The 13,991-nt window shown below is 49.0% G+C and overlaps 3 protein-coding genes across 3 annotated transcripts; 2 read left to right on the top strand and 1 right to left on the bottom strand.

Moving 5' to 3' along the window:
* Nucleotides 1-806: 806 nt before the first annotated feature.
* Nucleotides 807-1,521, bottom strand: N7508_007058 (acireductone dioxygenase (Ni2+-requiring); the record flags this gene model as incomplete). The annotated part of the gene is made up of 3 exons (XM_058465123.1): nucleotides 807-941; nucleotides 1,017-1,388; nucleotides 1,492-1,521. 3 exons carry the CDS (start codon nucleotides 1,519-1,521, stop codon nucleotides 807-809), a joined length of 537 nt encoding a protein of 178 aa, XP_058318976.1.
* Nucleotides 1,522-1,761: 240 nt separating this feature from the next.
* On the top strand, nucleotides 1,762-3,887 carry N7508_007059 (tRNA modification protein MTO1; the record flags this gene model as incomplete). The annotated part of the gene is made up of 2 exons (XM_058465124.1): nucleotides 1,762-1,868; nucleotides 1,925-3,887. 2 exons carry the CDS (start codon nucleotides 1,762-1,764, stop codon nucleotides 3,885-3,887), a joined length of 2,070 nt encoding a protein of 689 aa, XP_058318977.1.
* A 6,375-nt stretch (nucleotides 3,888-10,262) lies between these two features.
* On the top strand, nucleotides 10,263-11,687 carry N7508_007060 (camp independent regulatory protein; the record flags this gene model as incomplete). Its single annotated transcript, XM_058465125.1, has 1 exon — nucleotides 10,263-11,687. One exon carries the CDS (start codon nucleotides 10,263-10,265, stop codon nucleotides 11,685-11,687), a length of 1,425 nt encoding a protein of 474 aa, XP_058318978.1.
* Between the last annotated feature and the right edge of the window lie 2,304 nt (nucleotides 11,688-13,991).

Here is a 13,991-nt window from a genome sequence, read left to right on the forward strand (position 1 = left end):
CAGGGGAGCCAAGAATGGCACTCTCGTACGTATTAAAATGAGATAAAAAGCTCACAGCGAAGCAAGTGTTGTGAGGGGAAATGTAAAGGAGAGTTGCAATGGGCAACAAAAGCCCGAGGAAGCTGGACAGGGAAAAAAACCCTGAGGGTTCTTGCGGCGCCGCTCTTGCCTGTTTAATTTTATCCATTGTAGCGTTGCCTGATCCCAGCTTATCTGCACCACTGATTATCCCTTCTGACGGTACTGTAAGATTGTTTCCAGACTCATCAGCGTATGTTGATGGATCGCTCATGCCGTGTCGATCTTGGTTCAGTTGGGCCGGGAGCACAGTAGTTGGAGAGTGAAGACTAAGTCTGGAACGATTGTCGATAAAAACAGTCCTGAGTAGCACAAGTCAATGGCTAGGTCGAGAAAGAAAGTAAATGAACAATGAGGGTAATCTTGCTGTGCAAATGCTTTCACGTTTTGTCGAAGCTAGGAGGTTTAGAAAGGAGGTTTGAAGTAAGAAGTGTCACAATATCGGTAAGAGACCAGGGTTTTGTACTTCTCTGAGCTGAATTTGGGTGACTGTCGTACTCTTAACCGGAAGATGAGGTTGTTGTATTTCTCAAATTCATTATGTGTGTTACACCAATACTGCGTAATTCAGAGATTCAGAGCATGACGTGGTGTTGAAAAGTGTCAAATTCCAGTGTGTTGTCAAAGCTTAATATCGACAAGGTCCACTCTAAATCTGTACCAGTCATCAAAGGCCTCCATGTGTATTGCCAATTCAGTCATAACGCATCTCAATCTCAATAACCCATCTAGTTTACAGTCATAGTAGGGGTGATAACAGTATCTAGATACGTCTTGCGATGGGGGTTGCTATCGACCTCAGCGCCACGGTTGAGCGGTGTCCACTTAGGCTCATCCTGGAAGAGACGCATGGCCCGGACGTACTGGATAGAGTCAGTATCACGATCCACATGCTGGCCTCCACATCTCATGGTTGGCGCAAAGTTCAAGACACTTACGTTCTGTGCATTCGTGGTGAACCGGTGGTAAATACCAGCGGGAAGAATAATCATATCATCCTTAACGAGACAGATACGAATCCACTCGTCATCCTTTCCGCGCACATCAAAGTATCCCTCGCCATCGGTGATGTATCGGATCTCCTCATCCTCGTGCAAGTGCTCGGCAAAAAAGGTCTTCACTTTGTCTTCGTAGACGTCCCCCATAGCTTCGGGTGAAACACAGACCTGGTCGCGGTTGCGGTAGCCACGGTCCTGGGCGATCTGGTCCACATCTGCGATTGTCGGGCAGTGCTTGTATAGCACGCCTAAGGAGGCAAGCTTTTCTTCTGAAACGGCGCGGCCGGAGTCGTGGGGCTCGCGCTGGTCGCCCTGTTGGTCGTTTAGTGTTAGCTGCTGGGTTGGCAATTGGTGGGGTGGGTTGCAGGTGGGCGCGATTGAAAAGTATAGAACTGCTGCATTGGAGCGTACGTACTGGAAGATTGTCATACCAGTATGCCTTCATTATGTCGTCTTGTGATTGATTTTGATTTGCAAGTGTAGAAACCAGGAACAAGAAATCGGCAAGTCAAAGAGCTGAACATCATCAGCCCCGCAATTGGCCGATGGCGCAAGTGATTATGTCATATAGGTCACCGCCCTCGGGTTTAACGGCCATAAGTAGGCGCACGTGACTGGCGGTAATTTTCCTTATCGATCTTGAAGTTTGTGTTTGTTAAACATCAGCGTTTTATCTCAATTCGCTATGGCCATGGCTTTTCGATCTCGATCGGCGGCGCTGATGCGTCATGGCCGCCTCCGCTCATCTATGGGTCGGAGTCGCGGTCTAGCCACTGTTACAGATAATACGCGGTATGTGTTTGCCCCTGGTTATCGCATTGGAGTTTCTTCCTGACTAGCTTCTTTAGACCGTACGATGTCGTTGTTATTGGAGGTGGTCATGCCGGTTCCGAGGCATGCGCCGCTGCTGCTCGCTCTGGTGCGCGCACTGCGTTGGTCACACCCTCTCTTGAGAACATTGGAGTCTGCTCGTGCAATCCCAGCTTCGGTGGAATCGGTAAAGGAACGATGATTCGGGAGGTAGATGCGATGGACGGTGTCGCCGGCCGCATTATCGATAAGGCTGGTGTCATGTTCCGCGTCTTGAACCGCTCCAAGGGTCCTGCTGTTTGGGGTCCGCGTGCGCAGATTGACCGTGATCTGTACAAGCGGTACATGTCGGAGGAGTTGGCTGGAACAGAGAACTTGAACATCGTCGAGGGAAAGGTGGCCGATATTGTGGTTTCAACTGAAGGAATTGAGAGCACTCCCGGTGCTCAGGGCAAGATTGTTGGTGTCCGATTGGAGTCTGGAGAGGTCATTTCCACTGGTCGTGTGGTCATCACAACAGGCACCTTCTTAGGTGGTGAGATTCATATTGGCATGGACGTCTTTCCTTCTGGACGCATGGGCGAGGCTCCTACATATGGACTGAGCAAGTCTCTTCGCGACGCTGGGTTCCAACTGGGCCGCCTGAAGACTGGCACGCCGCCTCGACTTGACGGAAAGACGATTGATTACCGCGGCCTTGAAGTTCAAAAGGGTGACTCGCCACCACACCCGTTCTCGTACTTGAACAAGACTGTCGACGTTGGCGACGAGGGTCAGCTTACCTGCTGGATGACACACACAAACGAAGCCGTCCACGACATCATTCGCGCCAATCTGGACAAGTCGATTCACATCAGGGAGACAGTTCGCGGTCCTCGCTACTGCCCTTCGTTGGAGTCGAAGATCATCAGATTCAAGGACAAAACTCAGCACCAGATCTGGCTTGAGCCTGAGGGATTCGCGCCAAACGACGTCATTTACCCTAACGGTATCTCAATGACCGTTCCGGCGGATGCACAATACGCCATGCTTCGCGCAGTTCGAGGTCTCGAGAACGTAACTATGCTCCAGCCAGGTTACGGGGTTGAATACGACTACATTGACCCGCGCAACCTGCGCCCAACACTGGAGACAAAACTCATCAGTGGTCTCTACTTGGCCGGACAGATCAACGGTACTACTGGCTACGAAGAAGCAGCCGGACAAGGCATCATCGCCGGCATTAACGCTGGTCTGGAAGCACAAAACCGAACTCCTCTCACCCTCACCAGATCAGATGGCTTCATTGGTATCATGATCGACGATCTCATCACAAAGGGCGTGTCCGAGCCATACAGGATGTTTACAACGAGAAGCGAATACCGCATCTCCACACGTTCCGATAATGCAGACCTCCGCCTGACTCGCATGGCCCGCGACGCTGGTGTCGTCTCTGACAAGCGCTGGAGCCACTTCTCCGACACAGAGGCACAGATCTCGGAACTGCAAACTCTCCTCGCTAATACAAAGCTTTCATCGTCTGCGTGGTCTCGCAAGGGCTTTAAGGTCCGCGATGATACCTCCATCCGCTCAGGTCTCGACCTCCTGGTCCTGGACACAACCGACATCGACTCTCTCATTCCGACTATGGAGTCTACCCCCGGAACAGCATACACCGCCGCCTCCTTCGCGCCGGAGATCCGCGCCCGCGTTGCCATCGAAGGCCGGTATGCGCCGTACCTGAAGCGCCAGGAGAAGATGGCCATGCGCTTCCAGAAGGATGAGAACTTACTTCTTACTCCCGACCTGGACTACAGCCAGGTTACCGGTATCAGCAATGAGGAGCGACAGGTGCTTGAGCGTGTGCGTCCAGTTAGTGTTGGCATGGCGAAGCGCATTGAGGGCGTTACGCCTGTTGGTGCGTTGCGGTTGCTAATGCATGTGAGGAAGAACCGTGGGTTTGTCAAGGAAATAGACAGCGAGGATTCTGCTGTTGCCGACGTGCTTGCCACATCGCCTTAACTGACTTGCTGGGCGTGGTTCCTTTCACTGATTCATTTGTAACATACTGGCATAGCGGGAGCGATTGGCGCATTAGATATACTTGCCCGGTAGACATATATGTACACTACTGAACTTCTCTGACGTTATATATGATAATTTTTTTTTACTATCAGCCTCATACTCAATACTGCAAGTTATAATTCGTTCCCCTTTAGATCGAAGAGAGCTTCAACAGACTTCCACTAAACCAATAGCCAAACCTACAACCCTAAAACAGGCACTAAACGCGAGATCAAGATCAAAGGATCAACAAGTAAAACCTATTCTAACAACTTATAACTAGATAAGAAGACTGAATGACAGAAAAGCAAAACACCCGTAATGCCAAGGACCCCAAACGCCCACCACCCAACTAGTCCAACATTCCAACACCCCCTTCCCCAGAACCAAAACACGCGAGAGAAAAAAAGCAAAGAAACACGCCATGCCAGCCACGTATACTTACCCAAACCCACGTCAAGCCCACCCCCAAGCCGCGATCATACCGCCAGTCTGGAAACTGGGATCCACGCAAGGGGGCACACTGCCGATCTCTACCCCTCCTACTGTAGGAAAAGACAGGGATAGTTGGGTCGCCGGGATAGGAAATGAGGTCTAGGACAATGCGTGTACAGGTCCCTGTATCTGTATACGGGGAATGACGGTGCTGGCTGTACATATACAGTATGCTCGGGTGGGATTCTACTGGCGGACTGTATAGATCAGCGTATTCTATAGGTCTGGTCTATCTTCCTTTCTTTAGTTATCTCGGCATTCTACTGATACATGGACGGTACGGTATACACGCCGTCGAAGTGAAGCTGACAGCGTCTACCATATGTGAGCTCAATCATATCTCACATTCCACGCATCACGCATCAACAACGCCAACGTCAAGATGACCAACAAGGATGTGCATACATAACATGACATGTTTTATCACGACGATACTCCCAATCAAGAGAGTTGCATACACCTGAGCCACGCAGCCTATCAGTATCGCTCTCTCAAGGGAAATAGTGGATCGAGCAAGAGTGCTCGAGGGGTGGCGTGCATAAGCCCACCGTTAGTAGAGATCTGATCTCATCTCCGGCAGAGAAACGAGCGAATCAGCATGCGAGTCTGGCATTGGACAGTTGCACTGTTATTGGATTGGACTGCAAGATTACAGCTACATTTTGCAGGCCCGGCCGGTTTTTGTGATGTATAAGAATCCCGAGGGAACGGGCGGGGGGCAGACTAGTTACTTACGTTGTCAGGTCTGCTGGGTCAATTTGATGAGTCAATTTTGTTAGATGTGGGTGTGTTGTTGTTCTGCCGCACTGGCTGCAGGTTGGATGCTAAGCGCTGTACATCATCTCTTTCATCGTGCTAGCTTGGTCTGTGTATATATGCATGTACATATCGATATGGGGTAGTGGGGGCTTGTCATAGGGTCGCTTGAGCGGTTGAGCGGTTAAGTTGGCATTGATGTAAGGGGGTTAATTGTCCTTGCTTTCGGCGCGCTTCTTTGGTTTGGTTTGAAGATTGGTGTAAGACGTGGGTTGGTAGTTGGTGTTGGTTGGTACTTGGGTAGATGGTACTGGCGCAAGGTGTTGTTTACTATTGATCTTGATCTTGATGGTAGATGTAGTATGTCATCATTGTTACGCTATCACAGGTTATCGATCATATCCAACATGTCTGCCTAGAGACAGGAATGAATGCACTGCAAAGACATCTGTTGAAACCGAGGTCCAACTTACTATCCTGACATAATCCCAGCTACCTAGATATGTACATGTAGCCTATATGTTGTAGCATGCAGCATGCCTGCGTAAATCTGCATTTTGAGAACAAGAAAATCACTAGATGCACCAATCAAAGCCCCCCAGCGTAATCATCACGACACGCAGGTTGGCAGATAGCATGGTAAAGGGGTCATGCGTGCAGATGAAGAAATGCATGGCAAAGGGGACATGCGTGCAGAGTATGCCGACAAAGATATCGGGATTCCAATTGTAGAAAATTATCAGCGAAGATCAGTAACGGAGTACCTACAAGACGGTGTGCCGAGAAGACCAAGTAAAGCGCATACGTATTGTAGTACAAGTGGGCACAAGCAATAGTATTGTACAATCGGAACCCTCCAATGGCATTCTGTGTACTTACAGCCAACGCCACTCTTCAACTGTTTACTCCGTACATGACATCCTGGCGCATAAAGTGGTGCCTCGTGTTAGTGTTGTTAGTGGATAGTGGCAGACCAGGCCAGTCCAGTCTCGCCTCCAAGCCACACCCCGCAAACCGGGCAATCGGGCACTCGGGCAAACTATCTACACTCCAATATGCAGGAGAAGTCTAGCGCACTGCGCTAGACTAGCAAAAGATGAGATAGTAAACCCCTTCCTAGTTGGAGGTACAGTAATAGTGCACAGGCGCTCTTTTGCCATCCCTGGTTTTTGGCAGATCAAATCAAGGAACAAGCCAATTCAGCTGATGGGATGATCAACGGTCTATGTTTTCGTGTTGGACCCGGAGATGATGTCGGTGCTTGGGTTGGTTTCGGTTTGATTAATCCTAACTTGGAGGCACTGTATGTGGAACATGAAGGTTTCTATTCTACTTCGATTATTATTCCTCCGTACTATTGTGTCTTTGGATCATTTAATCAAAACACCGTATGTGAATATAATTGTGGCACCGTTGTAGAGCCCTGAATCCAACCTGTCAAAGAAGTCTCACAGTCCGACACGAGCCGACCACGCTGTTGGGAATACTGCGCAGGCTCGCTGATCCCTGCCGGTAACAGGCCTTCTGACCACATGGGCGAGCCCTTCCCCCTTCTGTGTGACCTGCCAGCAAGTATAGTTGTTAGTCTGGTACTGGAATCGCACCGTGAATCCTGAGGACGACTCTTTCTACCCGATCGGGTGGTTTATCACGAGGGTCTCGGGGTGTTGGGGATGGGAGAGGTCTGAGGGTGTGAACCAGTCTTGCGTCTTGCGGAGGATACGAGGGGAGAACACTCCGTTGACTGGGAATATCTTACTATAGCAGCATTGCAGTCGCGAACCATAACCGTAACTGATAGGCAAAAGGAGAAGTCCGCGATAGCACCTTGGACTCATGTCTTAGCCTCTTAACCTACAAGTAACTTATTTTTTCAATGTCTTTGCATCCTGCCTCTTTTGCCTTAAGAACAGACGGAAATAGAGGAGGGACCAGCTATGTGTCCGAGCCTCGCCTCCTATCGCACAGAAAAGCGCGATCGGACAGACGGCACCTCCCCAACTAAAACCCAGAACGGAATAATTAGACGATCGCGATGATCATGATCTCACTCACCCCCGACCCTCCTGAGGCTGACAGTGGAAGTCGGGAACGACCCTCTCCACACCCCATAACTTACAAGTTATCGTTGAATTAGTGTTAAGTTACGGTAACTTATGGGTCGCCGACCATGTACTCCGTTGGCATCGAGGATCCCAGTCTGGAATGATTGCCGGTCGGGCATAGACGCCCCTAAGCATCGAGCGGCACCTTGCCTAGAGCGGAATCAGTGGAAGATAGGGTCAGGCAGACAGCCAGGCTAGCCCCAGGGGCTGGCAATTGCAATCTTGTCGTTGGCCAAGACCAAAAAACAGTCTTCGGGGTTGTGGACGAAATAGGGAGGTAGTACAGTGCAGCAGGTACCTGTGTCTTGATTTTTGCTGGATGGGTTTTCTCCATGTTTCTGTGTGAGGATGTTTAGGGACGGGTGTGGATGTGGATGGCACGGCACATCCTGGAGTTTTGGGTGCATGTGCTACTACTGTACGGGAAGTGCATGGTCTGGCATAGGCTGGTGCATGGATGTGGACGTGCTATCCACTAATTTTTACAATATCATGTTGGTTTGACTCGGGATAATGCTAATAGCAATCAGCATACTCCAAAGTAATAAGATAGTATAAGGACCATAGTCAAAGTCAAAAGTTAACCAAGGAAAGAATAAAGTCGGTGATCCAAACCGGATCTTCACTTTTACGCCAAGTTCCCTAATGATGATCACCCCTTAGTGCTCACGCAGACCCTTGAGAGTTGCGGGATTTCTTAGTTCGACCCAGAAAAGCATAGTGCCAACGCCACTGGAACTAGTCGATTTAGCGTTCCTTTGGTTTCTGTCTAGACCCAAAATGATATATTGCTCAACGATCTTCGTATCCCCTGCTAGTCGTGCTAGTCGGAACCAGTACCAGGGGAGGGTAGATTAACTCTCAACTGTTTTCTTCACTAAACTTACACTACTCAGACTGACACACATGGACACAATATGGGGAATCGCTACTCACCTACCCATTTCGGACATCATATACGCCCGTTGTCTCATCTGTCGCACGGATACCTGGCCCGAGTGTCTGGTACGGGTGCACCGTGGATGTGGGTATTTAGTGCGAGCGAATAGCAGAGATCGACACGAGAATTGTCGACGGAGTAATAGTATAGCATCATTGGTTACTTGGTGATCGTCTGATAGGAGGACTAAACACATTTGAAAGCCACACACGTCCACTGGGAAATAGATCCGGCTCGGAGGTTATACGATGATTTGCTAAGGGGGACGAGTTTGTGGGGTAATTAGATTGGCATCTTTTACTTAGTTTTTTGGCTTTGGGCGTTTATTGGCTGTTTGCTCCTTATTATTCCTGGCTCTGGGAATATTCTCGCTTTTCTCGTACGGAGCCCATTCGTGTACCCCCCGCTTTCACGCGCTTAGAGGCTTGGCCTGTGATGGGCTGTGCAGAATGTCATCTTTGGTCCAGACTCGAGTTCTGTTCTTGGCTGGATCCATTGGCTATGCCCATTTTGATTGACCATGTACCATTCACCAGTTTGGATGATCTGGGTGATCATTCTCACCGGGATGTACTATACAGAATGGGACCAATTATCCTTTTTGATTTTCCGTTTTCTTTTTCCCCGTTTTTCTTACTTGCCTAAAAGTGGTCTCGGTGATTATAGCATTGGATACATCATATGCGTCATATACATATGATACTATGATACTTTCCTATGACATCTGTCATTCGCGCCAATTGAGTTTCAACAAGCGTGCGCCAACTGCGATCGTCTCCTGTTCACCCAAACCTTTGGGACCTGCTAATCGGCTTGAAACTCGGAGGACAGTCCTCCGCTATATTCCTCAGCTGATTTCAACAGGTACACCAATGATAGGCGTTTTATCTCAAACCCAAGTGCCGATCCCTGAGTCCTTCACGGCCGGGGTGCATGGCCACATGTGTGGAAAGATAAAAGTGGTAATGGTAATTGCGAAAGTACCGCATTCCTAACTCATGTAAGCTCTGCTGGATCTGCTGGGGATCTCCCGCGAACCTTTCTCCTTATAATATCGGGAGAGGTACGGGACCCTCTTCCCCTTTGTAAGTTAAATTGCTTGAAGTTACCGAAAACTCTCCCACCTTGAAGGCTAACCTTACAACGAATGGTATTCCCCGACCGGTTTTGTACATTCAACCGTGATGATTGGAGAAGGAGTCAAGAGGAAGTGCAAGAAATGAGATCTTTTGGGGGTGGACATCACCGGGTGGAAGACCCACATAATATCTCCAGAGGATCGTATGCCGTTGGACCCAGTGGGGATAGATTTCAATAGTTTGGTATTGAGCGGGGCATCAGTACTGTCCATCACAGACTGCTAATAAGTTATAATAAGTTATCAGTCAAGTTAGAGTTGATCAATTACTAGGATACACTAAAGCTCTGCTCAAATGCTCAAATGCAAGGTAGACTTTAGTATACTGTCCGTTGTTCTGTGTCAGAATCTACTTGGCGGTACCGGAACCAAGGAACCTCCGACAGCCAACCATGGCTCCACCCACCGATTTCATTTCAATTACGCTAACATTTTATTATTTTATTTTATTTCGTCCATTTCAGTCTATCCCAGCCCAGGTCAAATTAAGGTCAATTATTCTGCAAATATTAAATATACGGAGGTTATTTTCTACTCCGTATTTCTCCGCTGCCCCGACCCCTGTCTAGCATGATATATAGTAATTAATTCTATTTCTTTTCTGTAATCCAATATTCTACGTCTTCTATTCTTCTGTTCTTCTATTCTTCTATGCTATATGCTACTCTTTATATTCTATTCTATGTTGGTCGATGATACTACCACTCCTTGGCTGATTCAGCAGATCGGTGCAACTGTGCTGACTGGGCCCGTGCCCGTCGATCCCTGGCAATTCTCCAACTGAGGGGTCCCAACTCAAAACCTCCTCCTTCTCCATACCCTGGTCGATCTCTTAGCTTAATTTTCCTTTTTAAAACTCCTGGGGGAGGTCAACTTCAGCTTATTCACACTCTCTCATCATGGTGAACGGCACTGCCGTGTTGGAGCCCACTTTCACCGGCTATGTCGCAACCACTCAAGATGCCCTGATCCTTTTTGAGGCGTGTTTGACCGGTGTCCTGCATCATGTCCCACGTCGCCCTCACGATCGGGAACGGAGCCACCTTGTGCGCAGTGGGAGTGTCTTTATCTACGAGGAGAACGCGTCTGGGATCAAACGCTGGACTGATGGCGTCACCTGGAGTCCGAGTCGCATTCTAGGCAACTTCCTCGTCTACCGGGAACTGGACAAGCCTTTCCCACCTGGGGAGAAAAAGCGCGCAATGAAGAAGGCAACTCGACGACCTATGCCTGCCCGCCCTGGAGAGCCCTATCCGCGACACGACAGCAACGGTGGCCAAGGCTACTCTCCGACCTCCTCTACCTCCGGCCAGTTCGCAGACCGTCCCCATCAGTCGGAGGTCGAACGGGCATTGGTCGGGTCTCTGGTCGACTCATACGGTTTCAAGGACTCGGGCTTGGTGAAGAAGACGATGAGCGTGACTGTCATGGGTGTGACCCACCACTTGGTCTCCTACTACAGTGTCGAGGACGTCATGCGCGGTATCCTCAACCCACCCTCGATGGTGGAATCCTTGCGCTACATCCGCCCCCGAATCGAACTCACCCAGAAACAGAGCTTCCGCGCCCCGATTGATGACCTGGAGACCGGTGCCTTGGAAAGTCACGATCCTTCGCACGCTGCGCTGTATGGATATCGCCCACAGATGATGGCCCCACCCGCCTACGCCATGCCCGCTCCTCCCAACGATTTCTATATGCACGCTCAATACACCCCGACACACCCGCCACAAACTGCACCAGGTCCGATCCCCGGATACTCCATGGGTGGTTCCATGTCAGGGCAACCGGCACCTAACCCATATTTGCCCGCTCCAGGGCCGACCGCCATGCCCAAGGTCGACGACTACCACGCATTCCGCGCAGGGCCCTACGGCGGCAGCATGGACTCAATGAGCGGCCACAGCGCTCTTTCCTCCTCCATCCCGGGTGGCATCAATACCGCGATTCCAAGCTCGCTCAGCGACCGGAACCGATCAACCTCCGACCACAGTCCTTCCGCATACCGCAACTCCTCCATTTCCTCCCGCAGCGTCGCCACAGACGCCACCTCCCCAATGGACCCTTCAACCCCAGCAACCTTCTCCCGCGGTAGCTTCAGTCTCTCCGGTCAGCTCGAAAACCCACATCCCCTCGAGCCACGCGGCATGCCAGGTCTCGATCCTTCCGTCCCAAGACGTGACTCGAATCCTATTCATCCTTACTACGGGGATCGCTCCCAGTACTATGTCAGTGCAGCGGCACCGGTCAACCACCCACATTACGCCGCTACACAACCGCTGTCGACATGGACGACCACCGCGCCGGCCCAGCCGCAAATCTAATTTGATCTCTGATCTCTTTGCTAGTGTCTTTGGTGTTGCTCATGGTCATGGAGCCCGGGAGTCGGGGCGGTATTTGTCTTTTATTCAAGTTACCCTTTGCTGAATTTGCGTTTTCTTTTGCGTTTTTTTGGAGATAGACCCTTCACGTTGTTGTTCTTCTCTACGCGCTCCCGTTTTGATCCGCGTTTGTTCGGCTTGTCTGATGAATTTTGGGAGGAAAACGCTGTTTATGTTACTGCTGATACATGTACCTGAACCGCGGTTGTACTCTTCTCTCTCGTTCTGTCTTTGTCTATATGGATATGGTCTTTTGCTTTTCCCCACTTGTTCGATTCGCTATGTTTGGGTGTGGCTCTTGTGGCTTCTTGTCTGGTCTGGTCTGGTTTGGTCTGGTATCTTGTCTATTGTCTTGTCTATTGTCTTTTTCTGTCTTGTCTCGCTTTGTCTTTGATTATTCTACTTTCCTTTCTCCGGGTCGGCTATCTGATATTGTTATTGTTTGGGATGGTGGCGGCGTTCTTTTATTCCTTACGATGTGATGCAACAAACAACCCGACAACCAAAAACGGTTATTCTTTCTACTTTTTCTTCTTCTACTATTCCATTTCTATTTCCGCTTCCTATTCCACTACTCTATGCTGTGTGCCGCGTGTGTGTGTCCAAGGTTGATACCTCCTTGCTCTTTATATTTTTGTTCCACTCGACTTGCCATCTTTGCTGCTAAGGCTGCTCTGGCTACTATTGTATCTTTTTGCTGTCTGATGTTTGATGTCTACGTCTGCGTTTGTGTCTGTATCCACTACGCACCTTTATCTATCAAATCATGCCATCACAAACGGTGTCAATGGTTCCATTTTATTACATTCTGCCCTGTCATACTTTCGTATTTGTTTGACGGTTAGGCTAGGCGGGTTTGTTGACTTTTTGGGGGTTCCGAGGTTCCAAGGTTGGCTTTGTTGAAAATTTTCATCATGGGTGGTCTAGTTTGGCATTGCTGGGGCTCGGTAATGCTAATTGCAATACAAATAATATATATGTCCTTAGCTAGGTCGTTTATTTTAGTTTGGGAACGGGTGCTTAGATACCAAACATCTTACGCAGTGGTGTTATATGTATTTGTCGCTTAGGTTGGAAAGATTGATGTGGGATGAGATTTTTGGTTGCGTTGTATCAAATACATATACATCCCTTCGTCATGTAAAGGGCTAGATTCCCCAAGGAAGGTATTATTACTGACTAGGAGGAAGGCTACAATACTTAGCCTTGCTAACAGATAGAAATAGAACTCGATGATAGGGATATCGTTGGAAGAGGCGTCGCTAGTTACTCCCCAGTTCCTAGCTTGAATAATATTCCCCCTCCCCCCTCTTTCATATAACTTTGATGAAACAGAAATACAGAAAAGGCGGTTTTGCCATGATATCTTTTTTTTTCCTTTTTTCTTTATTTGTAACGGGTCGCACACGATTCTAGACTGGTTCCGATACACGAACCTTCCGTGTTATCCACGTTGCAAAATCCACGTGAAGAAAACGCATAATCAAACTCAATGCACACGGCCTGCTTGATGCGAACAGACTGACATCGTATTTGATGCTGGGGACATCTCAGGGTGTGAAGGATAGTGCATCGGCGTATAGCCTGGTTGTACCCTTCTCTTTGGAGGGACTCGGCTCGGTCAATTTCATTCCAGAGGATATCAATATACTAAGAAAGACCTTGGTTGCTCAGGCTGTTGGAATCGGGTCTCTACTATTGCTTGAAAGCCAGGTAGGCATCTAGTCTGCGTTCCTATTTGTGGGGATCGATTGGGTTGCCTTTAGTAATCCGTCTGTCAAGGGCTTTGGCTGATTTCGCTTTTGTCGTCCCGATCTACTTGATGTCCTTGCATAGTCCGCCTGGGGGATCCTATGTAGAGGGTTGGGTTTGGAGTCTCACAGGCTATGTTTGATATGGCTAGCTTGGTACCTGTCGCGATTTTTCGGTTTCTGCGAGGGGGAAAAATTGATGTAAGCCACGTGAAAGTGGGATCAGCATGCTTGTGGGAATCAAGTATATTGTGGTCTCACTGAATACGGTTATATTTTGAATGTCTCGTAGGTAGACCGAAATGAAGTTCCAATGCATAAGCACGGTTTCGATAATCCAGGTGATGCGTGGAAATTGCAGAAACTACTGTGAGATGGAATGATACATCAAAGCTGTTAGAAAGAGATCAGAATTTTGGAAACAGCTACGTGTTTGGGCCATGGACAAAGATGGTAGAACTGACTAAAATTGAACATAAACTTAGATTTAGAGTGC

This window comes from Penicillium antarcticum (assembly GCF_028974205.1).
Source record: "Penicillium antarcticum strain IBT 31339 chromosome Unknown utg000006l_segment0_segment0, whole genome shotgun sequence".
Taxonomy (NCBI): domain Eukaryota; kingdom Fungi; phylum Ascomycota; class Eurotiomycetes; order Eurotiales; family Aspergillaceae; genus Penicillium; species Penicillium antarcticum.